This window comes from Lissotriton helveticus, chromosome 6 (assembly GCF_964261635.1).
Source record: "Lissotriton helveticus chromosome 6, aLisHel1.1, whole genome shotgun sequence".
Lineage (NCBI taxonomy): Eukaryota > Metazoa > Chordata > Amphibia > Caudata > Salamandridae > Lissotriton > Lissotriton helveticus.
The window spans coordinates 1851005332-1851030910 of NC_136067.1; the positions used below are offsets into that span (position 1 = coordinate 1851005332).

Consider the following 25579-nt stretch of genomic DNA (forward strand, 5'->3'; position numbering starts at 1 on the left):
ACTACTTTTGAAATTAGCCAAAATTGTTCGTGGTGCACTAAATTAAATGATAGGCAAATATGCATAGTGGTTTCAATAATCATGTTTATGTATGCTGTAGAGAAGATTTCTTAACTTATGATCCTAAAAGATCATAGATAACACAGACAAGGCCGACAATTTGGAAACATGATTTTAGGCAAAATGTTGAATACTCACATTTAACGCTTGTCCGTAGAGTGCGGGGTGCAGATGAGTCTACTGCAGCTGAAATAAACAGAGGAAACATGAGCTTGGCTTTCATCTGGATATTTTAAGTCCCTTCTTTATCTTTGTGTACTTGCACTTAACTTTGATCAATTTTCCCTGTGAATCCCTTTATTATCTAAGAAGATTTAAACATCCAAAGAAATGAAAAGGAAAAAACAAAATTATTGCTGTGTATATTAATAATAATTCCTTACATGCAAGCACGCCTAAACACATTTACATATAGCTGTATTTCATCGTAGAGAATGCGTGGAACAGAGATAGGGCCTAGAAAAGTGGACTGCAGACTAACTTAATGGTAAAGCGGACTAGTATGTACTCGGTTGCCATGCTTTCAAAAACTCTGAGCTTTGTGATACTATGTAAACTAATAAGACCGAACAGGGAAACTTTCCGCTTCTACTGTGAATGTGTTGTAAACCCAGCTGCAAGGGAACATACGTTACAGAGGTCTGTCTTGGAAGAATGAATGGGAGAGTAGCATACGCTTTTATGTGCTTCTGCTAAGGGGCATTGTGCGCACATTTTTGCAACATAGAAAGAGCCAAGCACCAGTGACCCCGCCTACCTCCAGGAATGCCCCGGTTACTTACCGGTAATCTTCATTACTCCGAGTCCTTGTCTTCCTCGCCACAGTATTCACTCATGAGCGTACGGCTCCACACAGAACTCCAAGTATAAAACAAAAAAACGCTCTAGTCTCCCTCTCCCTCCTCCAAGATGGCCCCCAGTGGCTCCAGCCAATTCCATAAAAGGATACAGATACACCCAATCGACCTGAAAAACCAAGCGGCAGACATGACGCCACCACCAGGGCCGGGAGGGAAGGGAAACTATACTGTGGCGAGGAAGACAAGGACTCGGAGTAATGAAGATAACCGGTAAGTAACCGGGGCATTACCTCCTCGTCCGTCTTCCTCGCCACAGTATTCACTCATGAGCCGATACCAAAGCAAAAATTAGCTTCATGCAAGGAAAACAGGCCACACCATCAATGCAGCAAAAACACAGTTTAATAACAAGAGGCATAAGAACCAAAAAGGACAACCTCTCAAGGAACCCCCGCAGACAGAACAGAAGAGGCAAATGAAACAGAACCCCCACCCCCAATCTGAAGGCGGTAATGGGACATGAAGGTATGAGGGGATGACCACGTAGCAGCCCTGCAAACATCCTCCATGGACACCCCTTTGAAAGCAGCCCACGACACAGCAACAGATCTGGTGGACCAACCTTGAACCGGAAGAGAGGGAACCTCAACAACAGAGTCATAAGCCAACATAATGGCCTCTTTGATCCAACGACTGACCGTGGTGAGCGAGGGTTTCAGGGCCTGACGTGATAGACCAAAATCGACAAATAAATTGTCCACCTTACAAAAGGACGACGTGCGTGACAAATAGATCAATAAGGCACGACGAACATCCAAGAGGTGCAAAAGGAAATCCTCATCCGAGGAAGGATCAGGGCAAAGAACCGGAAGAACCACCTCCGCAGACCGGTGAAAATAAGAATCCACCTTAGGCACAAATGTAGGATGAGGGCGCAAGACCACACGATCCGACAGAATGACCAAAAACGGGGCAGACCGCAGGAACACCCCCAATTCCCCAATACGCCTGGCAGAAGCAATAGCCACAAGAAACACGACCCTGAGCGTCAAAAACTTCAAGTCGCCTGACTCCAATGGTTCGAAAGGAGCCTACTGCAAGGAACGCAACACCAACGGAAGGTCCCAAGGAGGAGGACACAGGATAGGACAGGGACGCTGGAAGGACAGAGATTTAAAAAGACGTCTCACCAAAGGGGAAATAGAAACCAAAGGTAGGACATGAAAGGCCCGAATGGCGGCCCACTGAGCTCGAAGAGTCGAAATGGCCAAGCCCAACACAAATCCATCATTTAAAAAATCCAGAATGCGAGCCGAGTCCAAAGAAGCCACCGACAGCCCGCGACCGACACACCAAGAAGCAAATGTATCCCAATGTTTCGCGTAGGACTTCAGTGTAGAAGGCCTCTGGGACTGCTGAATGACCCCAGCCATAGTCATAGAACAACCGTCACGCATCAGAGAATCCCTCTCAAGAGCCAGGCCCGCAGACCCAGGGAACGGAACACAGGCAGAGGAAGAAGAGGACCCACCAGAGGGTAAGGCACGAATGGCAAGGCCCACCCCGGAGACACAGCCAATTCCAACAGCAGGGGATACCAAGGGCGACGTTTCCTACCCGGAGCAATCAGAAGTACAAAGGACCCCTCCCCCTTGATCTTTTGCAAGACCGCCGGAATCAGGGGAACAGGGGGAAAGGCATACAACAGACCCTCCGGCCAAAGGAACGACAGAGCATCCACTCTCCAGGCATCCCGGCAAGGCATAATCGTGCAGAAGCAGCGGATCTTGGCATTGTACTGGGAAGGGAACAGGTCCACAATCGGAGAGCCAAACCTCCTCCCTAACCTCCTGAACATCAAATGTGTGAGGGACAAAGACCCCATGGAAGGAAACACCCGGCTCAGAGAATCCGCCACAGTGTTCTCCGGACCCGGCAGGTAAATGGCAGACAGGGACGCCAGGTTCACCTCCGCCCAACAACAAATCCGACGGCTGAGGCAACCGAGGGAGCAAACCCTGCACCCCCCTTGATGGTTCGCATAAGACATCACCACCTGATTGTCCGTCCGGACTTGCACATGGTGACCCCGAAGAAGATCCGAGAAATCCAGCAGACCCAAAAGGACGGCCTTCAGCTCTTTGTAGTCGGAAGAACACGACAATACCGACCGAGGCCAAACCCCCTGAGTCGCCGAATCCCCCAGAGTAGCACCCCACCCCAGCAGGCTGGCATCTGTAGTTAGAACTCGGGTGGGGACAATGAGAAAGGGGCGGCCCATGGACAGATGACCCTCGTCCAACCACCAACCCAGGACCACCCGAACAGCCTCCAACATAGGAACCAAAACACTCATATCGAGGGAACAGGGGTCCCAATGCGACAAAATGTGGAACACCACCGGGTACATGTGGAGGCGAGCCCATGGCACCATCAACAAAGACGCCGACATCAGACCCTGAACCCTCAACCACAGGCTCACAGGATGAGAATGTCCCAACAACAGGGAACGAACTGCAGACATCAGGGACAGAATCCGGGGAGGGGGCAGGAACACCATCACCAAACGAGTCTTGAACAGAGCCCCAATGAAAGTCAATTCCTGTGCAGGAACAAGGGAGGACTTCAGCACATTCACAAGGAAACCATGATGCTCCAGGACATGGCACACTCTCTGGACATGCAACTCTACCTTAGAAAGAGAAGAGCAGAAATTAAAATGTCATCCAGATAAGGAAAAACACTGATGCCCTCCCCATGCAAATGTCCAATAAGAGGAGCCAAAATCTTAGTAAAGATCCTGGGAGAAGAGCAGAGTCCAAAAGGTAATACCTGGAACTGGTAATGACGACCCAGGATGCAAAACCGGAGAAACCGCTGAGAGTCGGGATGAACAGGCACATGCAGATAAGCATCTCTCAAGTGTATGGACGCCAGGAAATCGCCCTGAGACACCAGAGGAAGGATCAACTGTAGCGAAACCATTTTGAATTTCTGGCGAGGGATTAAAGTATTGACCCACTTCAGGTCCATCACAGGCCGAACATCTCCAGTGCGTTTGGACACCAGAAACACAATAGAATATACGCCCAACCCCAACTGATCACTGGGCACAGGAATCACCGCATTTTTGACCACCAGGGAATCGATGCCTTCCAAAAGTGCCAACTATCTTAGAGGGTCTCCGGGACAAGGCGTGGATCTGAAACAGTCTGGGGGAGTCTGGGTAAACCCAAGACGTACACCCTCCGAAACCACTTGAAGAACCCACTGGTCTGACACAGTCTCTCGCCAAGAGTCCATGAAGCAAGTGAGGCGACCCCCAACCGGACCCACACCAGGAGCGATCCAGTCACGATTTGGAAGCAGGAGAGGAGGAGGCAGAAGCCCCGGAGAACCCGGATTTATCAAAGGAAGGAGCACCCCGGCCATGCCCCCTTCCACGAAAGGGCTGACCAGCCCGACCCCTCCTAGAAGGACCAAAAGCTCTCTGAGAACCAAAGGCATGGAAGCGACCAGCCCTTTCAGGAGCGAGGAGTTTACGGTCCTCCGCCGTCTTCTTCACCATCTCATCCAAAGGGGAACCAAAAAGCTTAACCCCAGAAAAGGGGATCTTCATCAGGAGACCTTTTTGTGCAGCATCAGCCTTCCAGGAGCGAAGCCACAGCTGACGCCTCACAGCCACAGAAGACCCAGCCGCAGAAGCCGCCGCCCCTAAAGAATCAAAAGATACATCTGAAAGCAGGCGAACCTGCTGCTCCATCATCGCCAGGGTAGAAGATACATCCTCCCCCTGGTCCAACAATTCCGACAGAGACTGAAAATCCTTAAGCAAGGACTGGATCGTGTAAGAGGAATAGGCCGCCGCCCGAATGGAAAAGTTAGCAGCCGCAAAAGTGCGCTTCACTGCACCATCCACCTTCCGATCTACAGGGTCAGCAGGAAAAGAATCTTCAGAGACCACAGTCCCATGAGACGTCATACTGGCCATCAAGGAATCCACCTTGACCGAGGAAGGAAATTTTAGCGCAAAATCCTGCAGAGGATAGCGCTTATTCGGGAAACGAGGAAAAGAGCCCTTGTCCACATCCTTCCATTCAGTTTCCAACACCTTCAACGCCGAAGAATGAAGGGGCAATGAATCAGGTTCAGGACGCTGATACTGAGAAAATAAATCATCCTCCAGAGGCACAACAGAGTCAGGGAAAACCAAGTTATTGTGTATGTGACATAGCACCTCCTTAAGGTCGGCACCCTGCACAAAACGACCTTTGACATCAACATCTTCCTCAGCGTCAGAGTCAACAGCCGGAACGCCATCAACCCGCGCCTTTTTGTCAGGAGGAACATGAACTCTATCTTGCAAGGCAGCTGCCACCGCAGAATTAATCATTTTCTGCAATAATTCCATAGAAGGAACAGACATTCCAGAACCAGAAGCCTCCAAGGAGTCAGGAGCAGACAAACTCGAAGAACCACCCTCCATGTCACCAGCCACGAGTGAAACAACAGTAGCAAGCGCCAGAAACACCTGAGCGTGTAAAATAGCCCAAAGGTCGCTAAGCAACCATAGAAAACACCCATTGACACGCCCCCAAAGGAAGCATAAAAATGCAGGAAGAAATGCGCGCAACCACTAATGAGGCCCCAGACCGATGAACACAAAAGCGGGAAACAAGGACGCTCCCTGCCGCCGTCAACACACAGAACAGCCCCAAGGTAAGCGTTTGAAAACCTGCAATAAAGAAAACACCCGACCGCGCAAAGTCCCTTAAACAGGACGCGCGGTCGGTAAGGGACGCACACCATCAACAACTCCCCGCTAAGCAGGAAGCGCAGGCGCGGCCCTCACGGAGCAGGAACACCGAGCGAACCCGCATCAAAAAGCACAACTAGTCCGCTAAAGCAGGACAAGGCGCCAGGCAAAAGAAGGGGGGAACAAACACAATTTAACCATAAAAAACGAAGTACAACACAACATCTAACTTCCCCCCAACTAAATACCCAAGGCAACAAGGGGTTGCTCAAGCAAGACCCCAGCCCCACTCACCTGACCAGCAGGGAACACAGCACTCGGAGTAGTGTATAAAAAAAGAACAGGTCAATTGGGTGTGTCTGTATCCCTTTATGGGATTGGCTGGAGCCACTGGGGGCCATCTTGGAGGAGGGCGAGGGAGACTAGAGCGTTGTTTTGTTTTATACTTGGAGTTCTGTGTGGAGCCGGAGGCTCATGAGTGAATACTGTGGCGAGGAAGACGGACAAGGAGGTAATGTGTGTAGGGATGTTTGGTAATTTCCGAAGCGCAAAACTGCTGACTAGCAACAGATCACTGTATGGTGGCAAGCTCCCCCGGGAATACATAGGTGGAGGGACAGAGGGAGAGAGTAAAGCTAGTGAAAGACTGAGAAGTTAGTCTATATCAAGAAGTAATACTTGAAGAGGTGAGTTTTCACTTTCTTCATCAATTTTTGTAGGGTTGGTGCTCCATAAGACATTGTTAGTAATAAAGGTACAGAAGGTACCAATGCAAGATTGGTTGGGGGAAAGACCCATGGACCGGTTGCTGAGCAATGATGCTGAAGAGATGGATTCCAACTGCTGACCCGATGACAGCATAGGGTAGGTGGGGAAACTATACATGGCATATGTTATGAAATTGTAATAATAAAAAATAGTCCAACAATAAAAAATAATTTATAATCAATTAAATAATAAAAATTGTTTACAATTAATATAACATTATTTGTAATTTAATAAACTTCCCAACTTAACCCCCCAAAAAACCAACAACGCGCTTCTACAATAAAATTAGCTAAACATTTTAAAATGTATTCAAATAACAAATGAAACTTTAATCCATAAAATAACTAATTAAGGCTAAGTAAACTAACACAGCCATATAAGTTAGATGGCTGACAACATGTAGATACTTTAAGTAAGGAATAGCCTGGTAGGTTATGGATGTGTGATGAAATATGGTGGGAATGTGTCTAACTTTAGCCCTGATTTGCATATTAACTGCTGAGTTGTTTATAACAATTATGACAGATATGATACACATGATTTGTAGACTAATACTGCAAAATAAATATTCATATAATGTTGAAAAATCAATCAGTGTGTACTGCTTTTGGTGGACAAATGTCCAGTTCCTGACAGGTTTGCCTGTCATTTCCTCTAGGCACTAAGGAGATCTACTGGGTGCGACCATATTAATATTGGGCTGTGGGCTGTGCAAGAAATGGCACCTAACATGGGGCCTGAACCCTGAGAGCCCAAATTCCCCAAGAATAAGTTGCACACACTAGCCAACCAGAGATGTCCAAAGGTATTGTATGCTCCTCCTCAGTAACAGGAAAGGCACCCTCCTTGTCTGACTGATGTCTGTTGAGCTCTGGACATTTACACAGAACTTGCTCAAATCACTAGTACTGATTCTTCAGCCTAAGGGTAGAGACCCCAGGTTGAAGGGCAACATTCAGGATATCACCCCAAAACTGGTGGGAGGGCACATAATTACAAATGGAGGGGCAGGGGGAGGAAAGATTCACCCCTGAATTCAGTCCAAACCAAGGGTACAGACCGTGGGTTGGATGACCAGCTGCAGTATACCACCCCTGAACTAGTGAAAGGGAGAGTGGAGAAAGGATGCAAGGCACCTGGGCTACTGCCCCCCCATTCCGAGAAATCACGGAGGGCAGAGACCCCTGAATGACCCTGGGTGGGCTATTGACACTGACAGCAGTCAGTGGCCTCTGTTGCTGTCCTTGTGAACAGTTTTCCTTGATTCGGGGACAGAGGCTAGACCCAAGGGATGGAATGGGCCACATCACTTTGTTGGCCATGGTGGTACTATCTGCCTACTGGGATGCATCTGTGAATAGATTTGGGTTAGGTGCTGCACAGGTGGGTCCACAGGTAAGGAGAAGTATTCTTCATGGGTTAGATCAGTGGCCCCCATGAGCATAGACAGAGGGATTCTGTTCCTCCACACCCAAAAAGGGACAGACACCCAAAACGATCAACGTAATGCAGTCTCCCACAATACTAAAAGATGAGGAGGACATGTGCGATGATGATGACCCTGAAGGAGCTGGTCATGGCATCCATGCACTGCAATCTAGTGGATATCCATGAAGTCGCATTCCCAAATGCAACATCCTCCTGGCAGGCTATCAGCTGCCAGCTTTAATCAACACAGGAGCTTCAATTATTATCTTGGTGCAGGATGTCTTAAAGACACTACCTTTTCAACCAGTCTTACATCCCACCTTCACCCATGTTTTCGCATACGGATCATCCACAGTGCCACTGGCAGGCGTCTTCACAACAGAAATCATGCATGAGTCTCACTCAACTAGCACCAAGGTGTACGTGATCAAAGGTGGCTCTGGAATGCTATTAAGCTGCCGGACGCCAGAGTGTCTTCAACTCGTTACTTTTGCCTTCATCATCCACTTTGGAAGCTTGGAAGATCTGGTCGATAAGTTTGCATCTCTTTTTGATGGCATATGATGTCTCAATGGCTGTCTGATACACCTGCACATTGATGACTTTAGCCAACCTGTTGTGCTGAAACATCGGAGGGTGGCTTTTCATCTAGCAATCACTACTTTTTCCACCCATGTTGGCTTGCAGAGGTACAAGTGTCTCTGTTTCAGAGTATCGAGTGCAGCAGAAGTATTTCAAGACATGATCCGGTGGGTATTGGCTGATCACAGAGGCGTTATAAATGTCAGTGATGACATTCTGGTCCAGACACCCACACTGGAGGAGCATAATGACCATCTAAGAGACACCTTTCAATGACTAAAGGACAATGGTCTCACGCTTCACAGAGAAAAATGCGCCTTTCTTCAGAAGGATATAGTGTTTTTTGGATACCGGTTCTTGGAGGAAGGGATTGTGCCAGTTCCCGCAATAATCCATGACATCCAATCAGCACCGGTGCCCACCACAGTCAAAGGAGTGCGCAGCTTTCTAGGAATGGTTACATACTAAGGGCATTTCATCCATAACCTGACAGCCCCTACTGCCCCACTTCTCGAAATGACCAAGGCCAATGCCATGTGGAACTGAGGTCCCCTCCAGGAAGAGGTCTTCTGGCCATTCAAACGAGCTCTGTCCATAGCAGGGAGCCAGAATTGTCAGTTGATGCAGTCCCCACTGGCTATGGGGCTGTACTATAACAAAAACAATACAATTGTGGGTGGGTCCCAGTGGCATATGCCAGTCGTGCCCTGACTAAAAATGATCAGCACTGTCATTGACAAAGAAGCTATTGTGGTGAATAGGGGCTGCCGTCATTTTCATATTTACTTATATGGCCAGCCATTCATTATACATATGGGCCACAGACCACTAGTCCCTCTCTTCACTGAGTCCTCCTCCAAACTGTCTCCAAGAATAGAGAAATGGATCCTTCAACTTCAAGCACATCGTTTCTCTGTGGTATATCACCATGGATCACAAGATTCTGCCAACTATTTATCCAGGCATGCGAGGCCCGCCACAGTGGAAAAGGAATCAGATGCTGAGGAAGTGGAGGAATATGTTAGATTGGTGGTAGAATTACCCAGGCTACTACCAATCTACCTGGTGGACATTGTTAAGGCTACTATCACTGATGAATGCCTTCAACTGGCCAGCTCTGCGGCAACCTCTGGAAATTGGCACACCCTCACTAAAAACGCATCCCGTCGTACCGATGAAGCAAGCTTGATCCTGGCATCTTTCCACAATGTTTGTCTGGAACTAGCGGTCTCTCCGGAAGGGTGTCTAAGGAGATTGGTTATCCCAAGAGCCATGTAACAACAGGTGGTTGACCTCGCTCACATAGCTCACCAGGGGATTGTCAGAACCAAGTCCACACTACGGTGCAAGGTATGGTTCCCAAAACTGGATGATCTAGTGCAATGGACTGTCCAGCACTCTTTGCTGTGTCAAGCTGTGGGGCCTGTGGATTCATTGACACCCATCATCACTGAGGCTATACCACTGATCCTGTGGCAGAGGCTCTGTGCTGATTTCGGAAGTCTACTTGATGGCAGACATATGTTGGTCGTCATATATGATTTTTCGAAATATCCTGAGGTTGAGATCATTGAGTCAACAACAGCTAGCCAAATTATTCCCCCGTCTGGAAAAGGTCATGACCACCAATTGTTTGTTTAGTGAGCTTCGAATAGACAATGCCTCCCTGCGCTCCAGCCAGGAGTTCGTGAAATACTTACAATCCAGTGGTATTCATCACATGAGAATTATGCCCCATGGGCCTCAAGCCAACGAAGAGGCGGAAAGATTTATGCAGACTTTAATAAAATCCTCAGAATTGCCCTGGCAAATGGACAGAACATGGAGTGTGCCCCCTATGCTTTTTAGAGGGAATACCGGCTCATACCATATGCTAGAACCAAGGTGAATCCCATTCCCCATGCAAAAGAACCCCCTGTCTTAAAGGACCAAGGGCCAGATGTAGGTATCCAAATACCGGTCGGTAACGGCCGAAAATACCGTTTTTCGGCCGTTACCGACCGGTATTTGGATACTAAGATGTAGGGCATCTTAAAATACAGATTCGATAATTTTACCGAATCAGTAAATTTACAGAATCGGTAAATTTACCGATTTGGTAAAATTACCGAATCTGTATTCTGCGATGTAGGTGGCACTGTAAACAGTACCACAGGGCTTTAAGGATTCGTTATTTACCACCAACTATTAGTTGGTGGTAAATAACGAATACCTGTGTATATGCAAATCTGTGCATGTACACCTGTGCCATGTGGCACACATACATGTGGCAAACATATATGCCCTAAGGGCATGTATGTGTGCCACATGGCACACAAGCCCTAATCAGGGGTGCAGCAGGGTGTCAAAGTGACATCCTGCCACCCTTGAATGATTCGGTATTCACAGAATCGGTAATTACAGATTCAGTAATTGACATTCATTCCTATGGGCCTCCAGGCCCATAGGAATGAATGGCAATTACCGAATCGGTAAATACCGATTCGGTAATTACCGAATCATACCGATTCGGTAAAAAATACCGAAAATTTACCTACATCAAATTTACCGATTCTAAAATACTGAATCGGAAAATTTCGGTATTTTAGAATCGGTAAAAATTATTTACCTACATCTAGCCCCAAGTCCATTCACTTTGTGGAAGAACCCCCTGTCTTAAAGGACCAAGTGGATGAAACGTTGTGTCAGCGCCAGGCCCAAAACTACCACATTTCTCGACCAAGATGCACCAAGAGCAGAGTCATTCCTGCTGCCATTTGAGGATGACTCATGGAAGGTAACATCTGTAAAAGGGACCATGATAACTGTTCAGAGGCAAGGTGAGAATGTTACAATAAATGTGTAGTTCTTCAAGCTCTATCGGCAACCATCTGTCAGTTTGCCTGACCACTCACCACTACTCAATCAGGGTGTGAGTGTCCGAGGAGGACTACTTTTTGGCAGGATGCCACAGGAGTCACGCCCCTCCCCTCCCCGCTGACACTCTCTCATGAAGCAAATGGATAAATCAAAGACGGACAATTCAACTCTACACTCCATTATCTCTCTCTCGCTTGCTCTTTCGCTCAGCTCTTTTTCTTTCTTTCACTGCTACTGTGTTCTCATGTTCATTTTGTGCTCACCTCATTTAGTTGTCATGTAAGAATGCCATGCAACATGGTTCTTAGTGCCATATTTGAAATGCTATTCAAGTGCTAATGTTTTACGTCTGGGTAAAGGAGGAATGAAAAGGGGGGGCCCTCGGCCCCCCCGCACGCATGGCGGCGCGGCGACCGTCTCCCCCCCATTCTCCTTTGTTGTCTCTCGGTGGTGGGGGCGGGCCCTGGGGGGCGCGACCCACCACCGATTGGCCGGCGGCCTCCCTGACCCGGATACCAGGTAAAAGGTCCGGGTCAGGGGGGGCGGGCTATAGGAGGGGCGGGCCGGGGGGGGGCGTGCCCCCCCCGCCTGGCCCCTGGAGAATAAAGAGGTGGGGAGCGCCCAGGAGACCCCCTTGTCCCTGGACGCTCTCCCACAGCACCGTGTGCCCCGCGCTCGGGGCTTCTTTGTTTGTCTTTTCTCTCTCCTCTGCAGGGTTGCTGAGGAGTCGAACAGCGGGCATGTTGGTAACTGGCAGGAATCGACATGCGTCCAGGGGCCGACCGAAGCAGACTACGAAGTCGTTTTTGGAGCATCGGCCTCGCACAGAGATCTACGGCAGGAGAGGGCTTGGTCTGGAAATGACGGCCTGCTATGTGCGTTCGCAAGAGACTACGTCTGGAGGCACTCGAGACCGAACGGAGTGTAAGTTTTACCACAGGCATTGGGGTGCTGCAGCACGTATGTTTCTGGGCATTGCTGCAGGTATTTCTACATGTATTTTCTGGGCAGTATATGGGCATGGGGCACGCATGTTGGTTTAGGGGCATGTTGTGCGTTGCCTCATCTAATTAATGTTAGCGGTCGGCGGGCAGAATGTTTCTGGGCATTGCTGCAGGTATTTCTGCATGTATTTTCTGGGCAGTATATGGCCATGGGGCAGGCATGTTGGTTTAGGGGCATGTTGTGCGTTGCCTCATCTAATTAATGTTGGCGGGCGGTGTGTTGCTGACTGGGGCTTTGTTACGAAAACTTTAGTATGGCTTAGACGCAGTGCAACATCGCCTTGGGCTGCATTCCGGTTCAGTTGGGCGTAGTGTCCCATCCGTGAAAGCAATACAAATACTCTTATCATAGTACTATGAAAACACGTACCATTGATTTTTTCTAAAATATGTACATTATTACATTTTCAAACTGTATTAGACAGGCAAGTACAGTAAATTAAATCCTTTCGTTGAAACAAACAACGAACGTAATTATTCTTGAACCGCAGAGTGAGCGATAGTGCAGCGGCGCTGCCTTCGGCCTCTGGTGTCGCAGGTCCCTAAAAGACAAGGGTTCAATCCCCAGCAGTGACTGTAAGGTCAGCTTTCTCGGGCAAAGAATATAAAAGAGCTGCTTAAAGTGATCGGCACCGTCAAACATTTTGAGAAAGTTCTTGCATTTGTATACGCCACAAGACTACGAAGGTACCATGCGGCTTACAGGGCAAGCATGCAAACAAAGCTTGGCCGGAGCATCTCGAGCTGCACTTGCCGCCCACCGCGTGCCGTTATGTTTTATTATAGGAGTATTATTCGGTTCTTGTGTCTGCCGGCAGCATTCAGCAGTCACCATAAATAAAGCTAGACATCCGCTGCCGCAAATGAAAAAGTGATCATTGGTGTGACGACATTGTTTTAACCTGTGCTCGGTTAACATTTTAAATCTGCGCATGGAGCGCTGTATTTGCATTTTTGGTATAATACCAGAACGTATCCCCAAACCTTTACAGGGGAAGCGTTAAAAAATGCATGGCGGGGCCTTTTGAAGCCACAACAGTTAACTACTCACTCATTATTGTCAAGGTTAATATGGTGGTTGAGTGCTAATCAGTTCTTCGCTTACTCCTGGGAACATGGGGAGGCGGCTGTTTTTTACAGACAGATCCATTATAGCTTATCGGCCCATCTGCACACAGCCTATGAAAGCAGGGGATCTTGGTAGTGGCGCAGACACTTTTCTTGCTACCAGAACCGCAAGGCAAGAGCAAGGGATAGGCTGGATGGTAGTTACACAGCTGCATGTTTGTTCGATACAGGTTAACTGTTAATGTGATACACAACATGATGTGCAAACAGTTGTATCATGCAAACTGAGCAGATAAGTTATCGCTGGCTTTCTGAGAAGCAATTCAACATATTGGGGAAATGTCATGCAAACAATTCGAGCTGTCTTTGTATTTCCGTTGGTTGATACACACAATCTCTTAATCTTAGCTGCTAATGTATATATTTTTAGGGCATTGGAGTGATATGGGTATTGGGACAGCACCCCCTCCCCCCCCCCCCTTTTCCCTCCGGGTTCCCAAGCAAAATGTTTACATCAAACGAGGCAAAGTGACAATTGTGAGCCAACAGATTGCGGGAGGTAGCAAACGGTGCATTTTAGGGGGAGGAAGTGACGTGGGCAGGTTAGAAGCACGCAAAGTAACATTGAAGTATAATGCTGCAGTATATATAGGACGCCTGAACACAAGAACAAGCGTTACGTGGGCAGGGGGGTATTTGTGCAGATTCTTCACCTTAGTGCTACGGAACAGGGTTCGAGCCTCGGGGTCACGTCAGACTTTTAAAAACGACAATATGGGATGGGACTCTTCCTGACACTCAGATTAATCTACTTTGCCTGTGCTATGGCGACGTCGTAGAATTAGAAATGATGGAATTGTTCTGCCTTTCAGAGCATGGGTTCCGTAATAGATCATTTTCCCCGTTTTGGAAGACACTTCAGGTTAGGCGTAGGAAGGGAATTGTTGTTGTCAGGCCTGTTCGAGGTTATTTATACAGGGAGTGTAGTGGCCATGTGTGTTGTATGTCGTGGGCCACTCTACAACAGGGGGTGACGTAGAAGAATACTCACTAAATACACTGACATCATCGTGTATGGTTCACACGGATGCAGGCGGTACGCAGTAACGGTATGAATAGCAACTACCCAAAGGATTACATGGCAAATACAAACATACAACATACAGGAGGGAGGTGCTCTGAATCTAAACACCCAGTACACATATTAGGGGCAGGACGAGCACACCAAATGAACGCTGAGTTGCAGTGCACACAGAGTATTATTAATTTAGTTAGTCGTACGTTTGGATACAGCGCAGGCTTTTACCCGCAGGTGTCGGAGCGCTTCGCAATAGGACAGAACTGGTTTATGAGGGGAACATTACTCCTGAACAGATTACAAAAGCAGAAGTTACGTTGCCTAAGGTATACAATGAATATTGTAAGGATACAAGATACATGAGTTAGCATAAGGTGCTCAGGAGGGAACAGTGACAAGTATGCGGGCTACACGAGTAAACAAGATACAGTAGAGGTACAATACGGTAATAGATGCTAGACACAAAGGCACGAGAACAAAAGATACGTAGGCAATGATGGCACTTGTTTGCAGGTATCAAAGGCAAACAAATGTGAGAGGGACAAGCTTTGGCAACGCCAACAAGTCCTGCCTCTACGGGAGTGGCCCGTGCACGTATGCCAGAGGTTGATTGCACAGTAGTAGCATGTCGGGGCTAGATCTTGGGGGTGTGTGAGTGCAGGTTACATTTCAACCTCCTTCCGGTGGTAGTTGGTCCTGTCCTCCCCTAAATGGCACAGGACACGTGGGGTCCCATCAGCAAGTCCTGGTGCAGCTAGCAATACTTCATTTCCTAGCACCAGTAGGGCCCAAATAACCAGAGCCCTAATCATACAAAGAGTGTTGACTAAACAAGCACTGGTCTAATGGGGGGCCACACACTTTGGAGTTCCCGGCCTTTCGGTCTGACCATTGACCGTTACATTGAGTTTTGACCGGTTCACAAGAAACACAAGGTATATATTCAGCATATTACCGGTTGCTCCTATGGTTGCTCCATGAACTATCCCTTGCGGAAGCGTACACCGCTTCGCTTGCTAAAAGGATTTATGACAGCCGAATTGGCTCGCTCGAATCCTCATTCTACATTGGGTTGTTTTGTGAAATTCCTGGGCTTCTTTATTGATGTCCTCCAGGCACTTGCCTGCTTATTTATCTCACGCAAGGAACAGCCAGTGACTTAAGTCAAATTTGACACTCTAGAATTACAATGATTGGTGTCTGCTGAGGGGATAGTTAGAACAATAGTGGAACTATTCACGAATAAGGTATACCCCCTTCTCTTGGGGTCCTCCTGGGGATTAACGCACATCTAAGGGTAGGGCTTGTCGAGACTGAGAAAGCCAGTTTCCCAGGTCCCACTTTCCTTTGCAAGCCAAAGCGGAAAGCCACACAATGGACTTATTTCAGTGTGGAGGTACTCACCATATGAGGTGCTGTTCACTATTCTAGGGGGGACATGGCACCAGTCCAAACATTGCACCTGTCCAAACGACCCTTCATGGATGATAGGTTAAAGTCAACATTATTAGTAGGCTATCCTAGGGTTAGCTGTATTGCGTGCAGCCCTCGGGCTAAGTCTTGAGGGAATATAGAGCAGCTTGTTTTACCAGTCTTTAATCTCATGAATGTGTAAATGAAAAGAACAGGTGTATAACAACAAATATATGTATTTGTTCTAAACACGCCCCTTTAGTTCCTTTCCGAGGCTAAAAACAAGAAATTACAGTCAGTAAACTTATTTAACACACAAGTACATTGGCACAATATACGTTGAGCCTATGATGAGATTTAATGGCGAATAATTACAGTGTGAAAACTTATATAGCACACAGTAATTTAGCACCATATACGTTGAGCTCTAGGGGTGTAACAAAGCCATATATTAATAATATGGTGGAGGAACCACGAATGGCATAAAGACAGGGCCTAGAGCCTGTAGAAAGACTACTTGGGGTCCTGATAATGATACAGACCCTGATGTCACACCTAAAAGGTGCCCAAGAGCCTAGTTGCGGCACCACATAGTTCTAGGGATGCATGTGATCATGTCCGGTTGGCTGGGATGATATTTCCCAGAAGCCAAAGTGGCGAGCGGAAAGGGTCCTTGGGCCAGCTTATGGCCTGGCAGAGGTAGGGCTGTGCTAATTCCTTTAGCTAAAGACTGTGAGGCTGCACTGTTAAGTAGACTGTCTTGTTTTTACACATGGACCCTATGCATAGAGACGTGGGTAGAAAATCAGGATTAAGAGGCGATGTCCTCGCCGGCAGCTCAACTTTCTTGTGTAACAATGATTGTGAAAATAGGAAGCCAATTTTACAGCCTACCATGGTTGGGGCGGCGCAGATCCTATGCTTAACGACATAGATGCTGCACTAGCAAACAGACAAACTGAGGCGAGGCTATGCTTAACATTTACTGTCGACGTGTTAATGTGTAGTAATCTGGCACTAAGATTATCTAAAACGTAGCAATTGATGGTAATGTAAGTCTAACGCGTGTACAGCAGTTATCACCGGAAACACTAATGGTGTGTGTCTATCTTTTCAATTTATGTATGACCGGGTCCGGGGTGGATACCTGGAGTGCTCCACATCACAACAGCTGCAACAGGTGGACAGCCCAAGGGAGGCTTACGTCAGTCACGGCTGGGTCCATGGCGGATATCTGAGGAGTGCCCCACACCGCAACATCAGCAGCGGGTGGACGTCAAAAGCGAAAGAATACGTCGAGAAAGAGGACACCAAGGGCCCAAGTATTGCTGGCAGGTGTAAGTGCTACCCATTCCCTAAGGTGGAAGTGGGAATTGTCACCCAGGTTTTCTTGTTTTTTTTTTTCCTGGTTCTTGCAGTTTCTCAAACCTGTCACGCAGGGGAGGAACTCAGCACCAGAAGTGGAGGAGCTACAATGTGCCAGCACAAGCAACAGGCTGGACGCAGGACAGGGAAGAGTTGGTTTGAGGGTCTGTGCCATGGTCAGTTCAGGAACTTCTTTCAGGGACTTTTAGCTCAGCAGCCCGACCCCCTGTCAGTAGTGATACTTCACCTAGGGGGGACTGAATTGGCCAAACTGGCGAGGCGAATACTCATTGATGAGTTCATCTCCACTGGGGGTGGGTCTTCAGGACTTGCCCGGGTGGCACAGTAGTAGGGTCTCAACTTATCCCGTGGTGGCAGGAACTCTGTCAGGGCGTTGAATCACTCGATAAAGAGGATCAACACACAGAGGGACGAATTTTTTCAAGCCCCCCTCGGTTGCAGATGATCCATCATGGGTGTATTTGTTCTACCTGGTGAGGGGAGTCCATTTGACGGAGGAAGGAAGGGTCCTGTGGTCTGATGATGTCAGGGCCTGGGTGGAAGGTTTTGCTAAAGTGAGAACTTTCTAGGGTAGGTCTAGGCAGGGGGAGGCCAGATCGTCGGTTAACAATGCTGGCCTGTGGCGGTAAGGTCATTATCGGTGAGCACATATTTGAGGTCTGAGGGGGCGGGCATCATCCTATGGAGGTTCCCGCCCAGGGGGAGGGGCCTGCGGGCCACTCCCAGAACTCCAGGGGCAAGGTAATGGATGCTGCAAAGCAAAGGAGCGCGGGTAGGAGTAGTTCACGCTTTCCTTAGGCTGGTAGCCACCCCGCGCGCGTGGACTCATGACGCCACCGGCGCAGAGTAAGGGCCCTCCTTTAGTGGGTAAATGGAGTTCAGGGCGTAGACCGGGCAATTCCCGGGGTAACACTGCGCATGCGCACGTCTCTAGGGGAGGCGCAGCTTGTAGGACCTGACACCGGTAGTGACCTTGCCATATGGCCAGAAATGTACAAAAATCAAGATGAGGATGTTAGTCTCGGTTAGGAAACAACATGTATTAGAGTTTTGTTAAGGTCAGGCTCTCAAACTTGTTGACAATAATTTTGTACCTAATGTCCTGCTGATTTTTGTATAAATTGTTGATCATGCAATTAAAACCTTTTTTAATTTCATATCTTAATAAATACGGCCGGGCGACTAGCGCCCGCCTTCCAAAGAGTAAAGAAGTCTCGTGTCCACGTTTCTGGGTGTTGGGTGCCGGTTTGGGGGGGAGGCGGCAGCTAGTCGCTGACCATGTGAAAAGGGGGGGCCCTCGGCCCCCCCGCACGCATGGCGGCGCGGCGACCGTCTCCCCCCCATTCTCCTTTGTTGTCTCTCGGTGGTGGGGGCGGGCCCTGGGGGGCGCGACCCACCACCGATTGGCCGGCGGCCTCCCTGACCCGGATACCAGGTAAAAGGTCCGGGTCAGGGGGGGCGGGCTATAGGAGGGGCGGGCCGGGGGGGGGCGTGCCCCCCCCCGCCTGGCCCCTGGAGAATAAAGAGGTGGGGAGCGCCCAGGAGACCCCCTTGTCCCTGGACGCTCTCCCACAGCACCGTGTGCCCCGCGCTTGGGGCTTCTTTGTTTTCCCACCCACCATCCCTTAGAACAAAGTTTTGTGGCATTCATTATGTCCGGTTTAATGGTAAGTTTGCGAAGGTACTGTCCACATGTATTACATGGTAATAGGAATGGATCTGTCGGTATATTTTGATGATGATGTATGTTTAGGAATTTTTCCCCCTTTTTTCGCGAATTATGTGTAAAGTACTTTTTTCTTGGATGCCAAATGTCTTTAGGCCTTTTTTTCCTTTGTAGCTGTACGATAATGCTGTTATTTATTAGCCAGTGTAGCTGTCCTTTAGAATTTTTTCCATAGGTCGTCGTATTTATTAGGTATGGGGCATGCGGTAAGGTCATTATCGGTGAGCACATATTTGAGGTCTGAGGGGGCGGGCATCATCCTATGGAGGTTCCCGCCCAGGGGGAGGGGCCTGCGGGCCACTCCCAGAACTCCAGGGGCAAGGTAATGGATGCTGCAAAGCAAAGGAGCGCGGGTAGGAGTAGTTCACGCTTTCCTTAGGCTGGTAGCCACCCCGCGCGCGTGGACTCATGACGCCACCGGCGCAGAGTAAGGGCCCTCCTTTAGTGGGTAAATGGAGTTCAGGGCGTAGACCGGGCAATTCCCGGGGTAACACTGCGCATGCGCACGTCTCTAGGGGAGGCGCAGCTTGTAGGACCTGACACCGGTAGTGACCTTGCCATATGGCCAGAAATGTACAAAAATCAAGATGAGGATGTTAGTCTCGGTTAGGAAACAACATGTATTAGAGTTTTGTTAAGGTCAGGCTCTCAAACTTGTTGACAATAATTTTGTACCTAATGTCCTGCTGATTTTTGTATAAATTGTTGATCATGCAATTAAAACCTTTTTTAATTTCATATCTTAATAAATACGGCCGGGCGACTAGCGCCCGCCTTCCAAAGAGTAAAGAAGTCTCGTGTCCACGTTTCTGGGTGTTGGGTGCCGGTTTGGGGGGGAGGCGGCAGCTAGTCGCTGACCATGTGTTATTTTTGGGGATGGACCATCCCATGTCGAAGAACATTGTAGAGAGGTTAGTGAAGTGGACCACATGTATGTATGCAACATAGTCAGGGCTGTGACATAGGAAAATGCAAGTAATAAAAGCAGCTGGAAACAGACCTTGTGGTTCCTTAGTCCGTAACCCAGCATTAGGAGCATGGACGTGCTTTATTTATAACACCGCGTGGCCTACCTGTCACAGCCACCGCAGCAATCCAGCACACAAGACTGCTTAAAAACTTTCAGCCTTTTTCAAAACCTTCAGGACTGCACAGAACCTCAAGACTTTAAAGATGACCGACAGCTCCATTCAAGTGAGGATGATGAAATCTTACTTGATGATAATGTTTTGTAAGTAGCCAGTATATGTACAGGACCAGGTGAAAAACCGTGTTGTGAGGGGCAGGGTTTAACCTATGAAAATGACCAGGTTTACCCGCCATTTTGAATGCTAGTTGTTTGTTATTATGGAATGGGTGAGGTTCATCTCACACACACTCTCTCTCTCTCACCCTCCCTTCCTCCCCTCTCTCTCAAACCTTGAATGAGCTCTTACATCTCAACAGACCACTATTCTGCCATTGCTTCACAGAAACAATACTCGCAAAGTGGTGCAAACATTGCATATATTTTCCGCCAGGTATTTGTGAATACTTTTCTAGTAAAGCGGTGCAAACTGTTTTCCCTACCTGTAGAGATTCCAGACCAAGAGTGATTTAGTGCAAGCATTTTAATGATGCAATTTGGGCTAGAAAACTCCCTTTAGGGATAGCAAGTACGATAATGAAACTCATTTATAAAATGGGTGTTAGAATTGGTCCTAGGGCTTTTAGTCCATTTAGATAATTTATAGTATAGCTATAATATATGCGAAAAATATAGGAAATCTAAAAAATGTAGGAACAAAATGAAAGAAACATCGTGTGAGTGCCTCAGGTCCGTAAGATAGTTACACCCCATGAAAATAATAATTATGTGTGCTGCCTTCAATTAACTTCTATATGGAATGTCAACATGCATTGTACTGTAAGGGGTTCCAACTAGTAAATAAATATTTTGTAGCCTCATTTCACTTGGCCACATTTTTGCAATGTTTATCCAACATGAGGATGCAAAGTATGCAGCAAATTGTAAAAGTGTATTACATATAGGAAACTAATGTTGCACTTGTATTTGTAAGGCCATGACCAAATGTGTCCTGTGGGTCCCTTAAAGGGCGTGGCCGGTGCAGGGGGAGGCTCATAGTTCATTTATAGTGATGCAATTGTTTCTCTGTTCATTCTGGTCTTCCACCTATGGCGCAGCGACTATGCCATCCATATATTCGTCTTACTATTATTATTATAATTACTATTATTATTATAGCTGCTCGCAGCTGCCCCGCAGAGGCATTAATTGACAATACGCATACAGAATAAATGAGCAGCATAAGAATTCACGACTGAACATTTCAGAAAGAGGTAAACAGAAGATACAGGCTGACGGTAAAGGTGTGGGCTACCACACTATAAATTAGCCCAGATGTAGGCAACACGTGTAAGGGAGGACTTTAGTTTATTTGCAAGTATACATGTGATATGCTTATAGCACAAGCTTGGCCGAAAGGCTGTGTATTGTTATATAAGGCGAAGACAAATAGAAAGTGAATCTAGGCAGGTGGCCGCATGATTCGTAAGTGGGTGGACTAGTCACTGTGTCACGGTGCAGTGTACTTTAAAGAGATGTGACTCTTAAGAGGGGGGATGGAATTCCAAAATTTGTATATAGCTCCAGAGAAAATTAGTTTCAAGGCAAGGGAAGTTTAAAATGTTTCTGTTTCCAGGTGTAACGTATATTTCTCTGAGGCCATAGTGCCCATCTGAGATGTTCCATTCTTTGGTGCGATAGAGTGAGGCTTAATCAGATTCTCACCTCAATTGGAAGCCAGTGCAAGTCTTCAGATTTTCGGAGATGTGTTTCATTTTTCTCGAAGCAGAGATGAGGAAGCTCTGGCTTGTACAAGGCCCTTGATATGGAAAACTATCCCCCGTGTGGGCACTGTGAAGCATCACACATTAGCACCCAGTCTGAGCTTTGGTGTAAGATTTATGATTTCATTTAATACTCTGTTAAATGCCCTCTCCCATCCATGTGAATTGAGATTAAGGCAACTGCAGATATTAGAAGGTCCCCGAGCTCGTCCCAAATGACTCATAGAAGTCCACAAGCAGGAAAAGGTTCACCATTGTTGGGGTTATATGCATGAAGTCTATAATATTAAATATGCTGTTCCTCAATATTTGCTAATGTTAGATTGTAGACTATATCATATAGAGGAAAATGTCACATACAGACCCCTTGGTGAATGTGCAGCCTCCTTTTTTATAGCAAGTAATATGTGCTATAGCATCTTGGTACCTGCACTTTTTCATTGTTTTACTAATGACTTCACTGCAGTCTTACCAGCAATCAAGACTCTAACCCCTTCTATACAAGGCAGGATAATTCATGTTCTCCTGTTTGGTGATGATGCTGCCATTATAGCTCAGTCACCACTTGGATAACATAGGCTAATCATTTTAATTAATTTGCGAATGAAAGAAAGTCTATCCAAAGATATTCAAAGAGTAGATTTTGAAGCTTGAACAGGTTGTATGCTTTGATTACTTTGGGGTACATCTGGCAAAGATGGATTCTGGATTAGCAATAATTGGAAAAGCATTTTCATGTGATCACAGTGCTCAGCGTTTGTGTCTAGGAGGGCGTAATGCCAGAGCCACGCCTCAAATGTATAGGTTACCACCAGGTTTTCCACTGTACATTTTGATGCAGAGACCTGGGAAATGATTAACCCCTCTCATCTTCGTGAATATGCAAATACGTTTTCTAAATCCATCTTCTAAACACCCCAGTCAACCATCTAAATATTTACAAAGGAAGAGCTGGAAATGAAATGTGTGACTGTAATAGCAGCAATATGACCTACCCCCTTCTGGGTGAGTGTCAGGTCAAAGCCTGTAGTGGAGGTACTTAGAGGTTTGGTGTGCTTACCCTCCATGAGTCTATGCTTGCTGACATGAGGACAATGCTACAAATGAGTAGCTTAAAACTCATTTGGGATCTCTTTGATCAACTTGAGGAAGCTGACTAATCTTGAGGATATAAGGCGTAACTATCCTAAATCCAGGCAAAGGTGAAGGAAAGAGTTAGGAAAGCTCTCAACTGATGGTCTGTTTCAAGATCAAATTATGCTCAAACTGAAACTTGTGAATCAGCCGTGTACCCGGACAATACACTTGTTAAACTTGCTACTTTACCAGCACATTGGGTAGAATGTGACTAGGCTTACTATAGATAAGATGCATTTGCTTGTTGGTGTTATCCACGACTTGGTGCATTTAGTATTCATATTTCTTCACTTTACTAGACCCACACAAAATTGCTTTCAAGAAAGTTATAAGAAATATGGGCTGTGATATAGTGCAAAGGTGACTGCTGTCAGTCTAAAGAGCTCAGACACGTAGGATCAACTCCCACTATCCAGATATTTAAAGTAGCCTGGCATGGTGCTGAAGGCCAAACACCCTGACATACGCAACTCAAGATGAGATGGCCTCATATTCAAAAGAGAGGATCATTCAATGCAATACTTGTGCATAGTTGGTAAATGCAAGGGGTTGGATCACAGACATTTGTTTTGGCTGGCTCTACATGTCGTTGGCGGTAAACATCGCAGAGCTTGGTACTCACTCATTTTACCCCTTTGTCTTGAGAGTGAAATTATCGTAGTAGCACTATGTGACAGTAATGCGTGTGCATATTTTAAGCAGAGATTGCAGCTGAGGTACAACACTCCAGCACACACCAAAACAAACAGTGTGGCAACAAAACCACAACACAAAACAACAACACTACAACAAATACACAGCATAGCACAACACACCAACAAAATACAACACACAGACAAAACCTAACAACACAATGAGGCCTATTCCCAAAGGTAAATTTACCTCTCCGCCGACCTCGCCCTAGCAGAAACCCCACGCATCTGCAGAATCAGAGCACAGGGAAAAGAGTTCTCCCATGTCACTGCAAAGGCCTGGAATGAGCTCCCAGTCAACATCAGACGCTCCCCTACACTTCACACCTTCAGGAAGAGCCTCAAGTCCTAGCTCTTCGGCTGATCCGGAGCTCTACCCCCCCACCCCACCCTCATGGGTTAGTAGCGTGCTTTAAAAAAAACCCTGATTGATTGATTGATTGAGTCTTTCAGTTACACAGCTGCCACATTCTGCCTGAAGGGTGCAGACTGCACTGCTCAGAAGGATACATTCCAAAGAAGAGATAGGTCATGTAGTTAAATTTGTGGAAAAATACTACAAACAAGAAAATTAACCAACTTCATTCACCCTCAGGGGAACACAAAGGCACTCTTATGCCAGTAGGTGACAGCCTCTGTCACTATATTGGGGGAAGAGGCATGCACCATGGGGGATATAAAAAAATTGATGAGAGGAGGCAGGTGAAGGTTATGCGCTCCAGGATTTAGCTGGCACAAGCTCTACCTGGAGGGGCACCTAAAACCCGTTCCCATGTATCGTGCTCGAGGAAGCTGGAGCAAAAGTTTTGAAAGATTTCCCAATGTTGTTCTGGTGCCAAACACAGGAGTACACTTCCGGGCCATCAGGACCTCAGGGGAGTACTTTGACATTTTCAGGGTGTCAGTAATGTCTTCTTCAGCTTTTTTATGTTCCTGGATGCACCAAGGGGATCCGCTCTATGGTCCTTGAAGATCTTTCTGTCCTTGGATCTAAAGTGATGGAGGCCCCCCTCCTCAGCACCCTCCTCCTCTGCCAGGTGAGATGTGTTGAGGGTCTTGGAGTCCCCTTGAAGGTAAAGTTCCATCTTGAGCAGCAGGAGATCTTCAGGGCAATATAGCGAGGGCTATTGGAACTAGGCGGAATAGGAGGGCTAAATCATGTGGCAAGATTTAGTGAATTATTTGCCATGAAAAGGCGAATTATGGGTATAATGCAGCACCATTTTCACACTTGTTAACAAGGTCTGGGCATTGGTTGCACCTCATTAGTACCAGTTTAACATCCAAATATAGCAGTAAGCAACAGAAAGGTGATCAGTTAACCTTTGCAATGCGCCTTCTACTGCACACAATCACATGTTGTTGAGTTTTCGGTAACTTTTGAACCGCTTGAGCTAGAAACATTTTTGTTGTTGTAGATTAGGCAGCAAGTAGATTATGTGGCAAGTGCTGCAAATCTATATTTATGAGAAAAACGCAGTGGATGAACGATCGTATAATTCCAATGGCCCTGTGTATAGTGCAGGACAGTGACATTTTTGGGGGTTGAGATGCGTTGTGGGGTTTGAGGCGGTGCAGCAGTCTTGGTCATCGAAGTTGTCATAGAGCGTCTTGATCTTGAGGTGAAAGAAGGAGCTGAGTCTGTTGCAGAGGTTGGGAGGGAGAGACGTCTGTTGTTTCGCTGTTGGGTTTGGCAAATTCCTGCATGATGCAGAAGAGTTCCTTGGAGGTGTGGGTGTTGGAGAGGACACTATCTTGGAAGAAGTTATTTTTTGTGGATTTGATGAGTTGGTGGTGTGCCGTTCTGGCTGTTTTGTATGCGGTGCGGGTTTCTGGAGTTTTGCTGTTTCTCCACATTTTTCAAGTCGTCGGCAGGAATAGTTGGATTCTTGGAGTGCTGTGGTGAACCAGCTTGCTTTCTTATTGTGTCGTCTTGAGGTCTTCTTGGGTGGGGCGAGTGTATTTGCGCAGT

At 47.1% G+C, this 25579-nt stretch overlaps 1 protein-coding gene across 1 annotated transcript in view; it reads right to left on the minus strand.

The window, feature by feature from the left end:
• Window positions 1-25579, minus strand: part of LOC144761925 (spermatogenesis-associated protein 7-like) — a 970202-nt gene that overhangs the window by 614804 nt on the left and 329819 nt on the right. The window contains exon 4 of the mRNA XM_078647121.1: window positions 199-246. Coding sequence (XP_078503247.1) covers window positions 199-246 — 48 coding nt within the window. The remainder of the gene's footprint in view (window positions 1-198; window positions 247-25579) is intronic.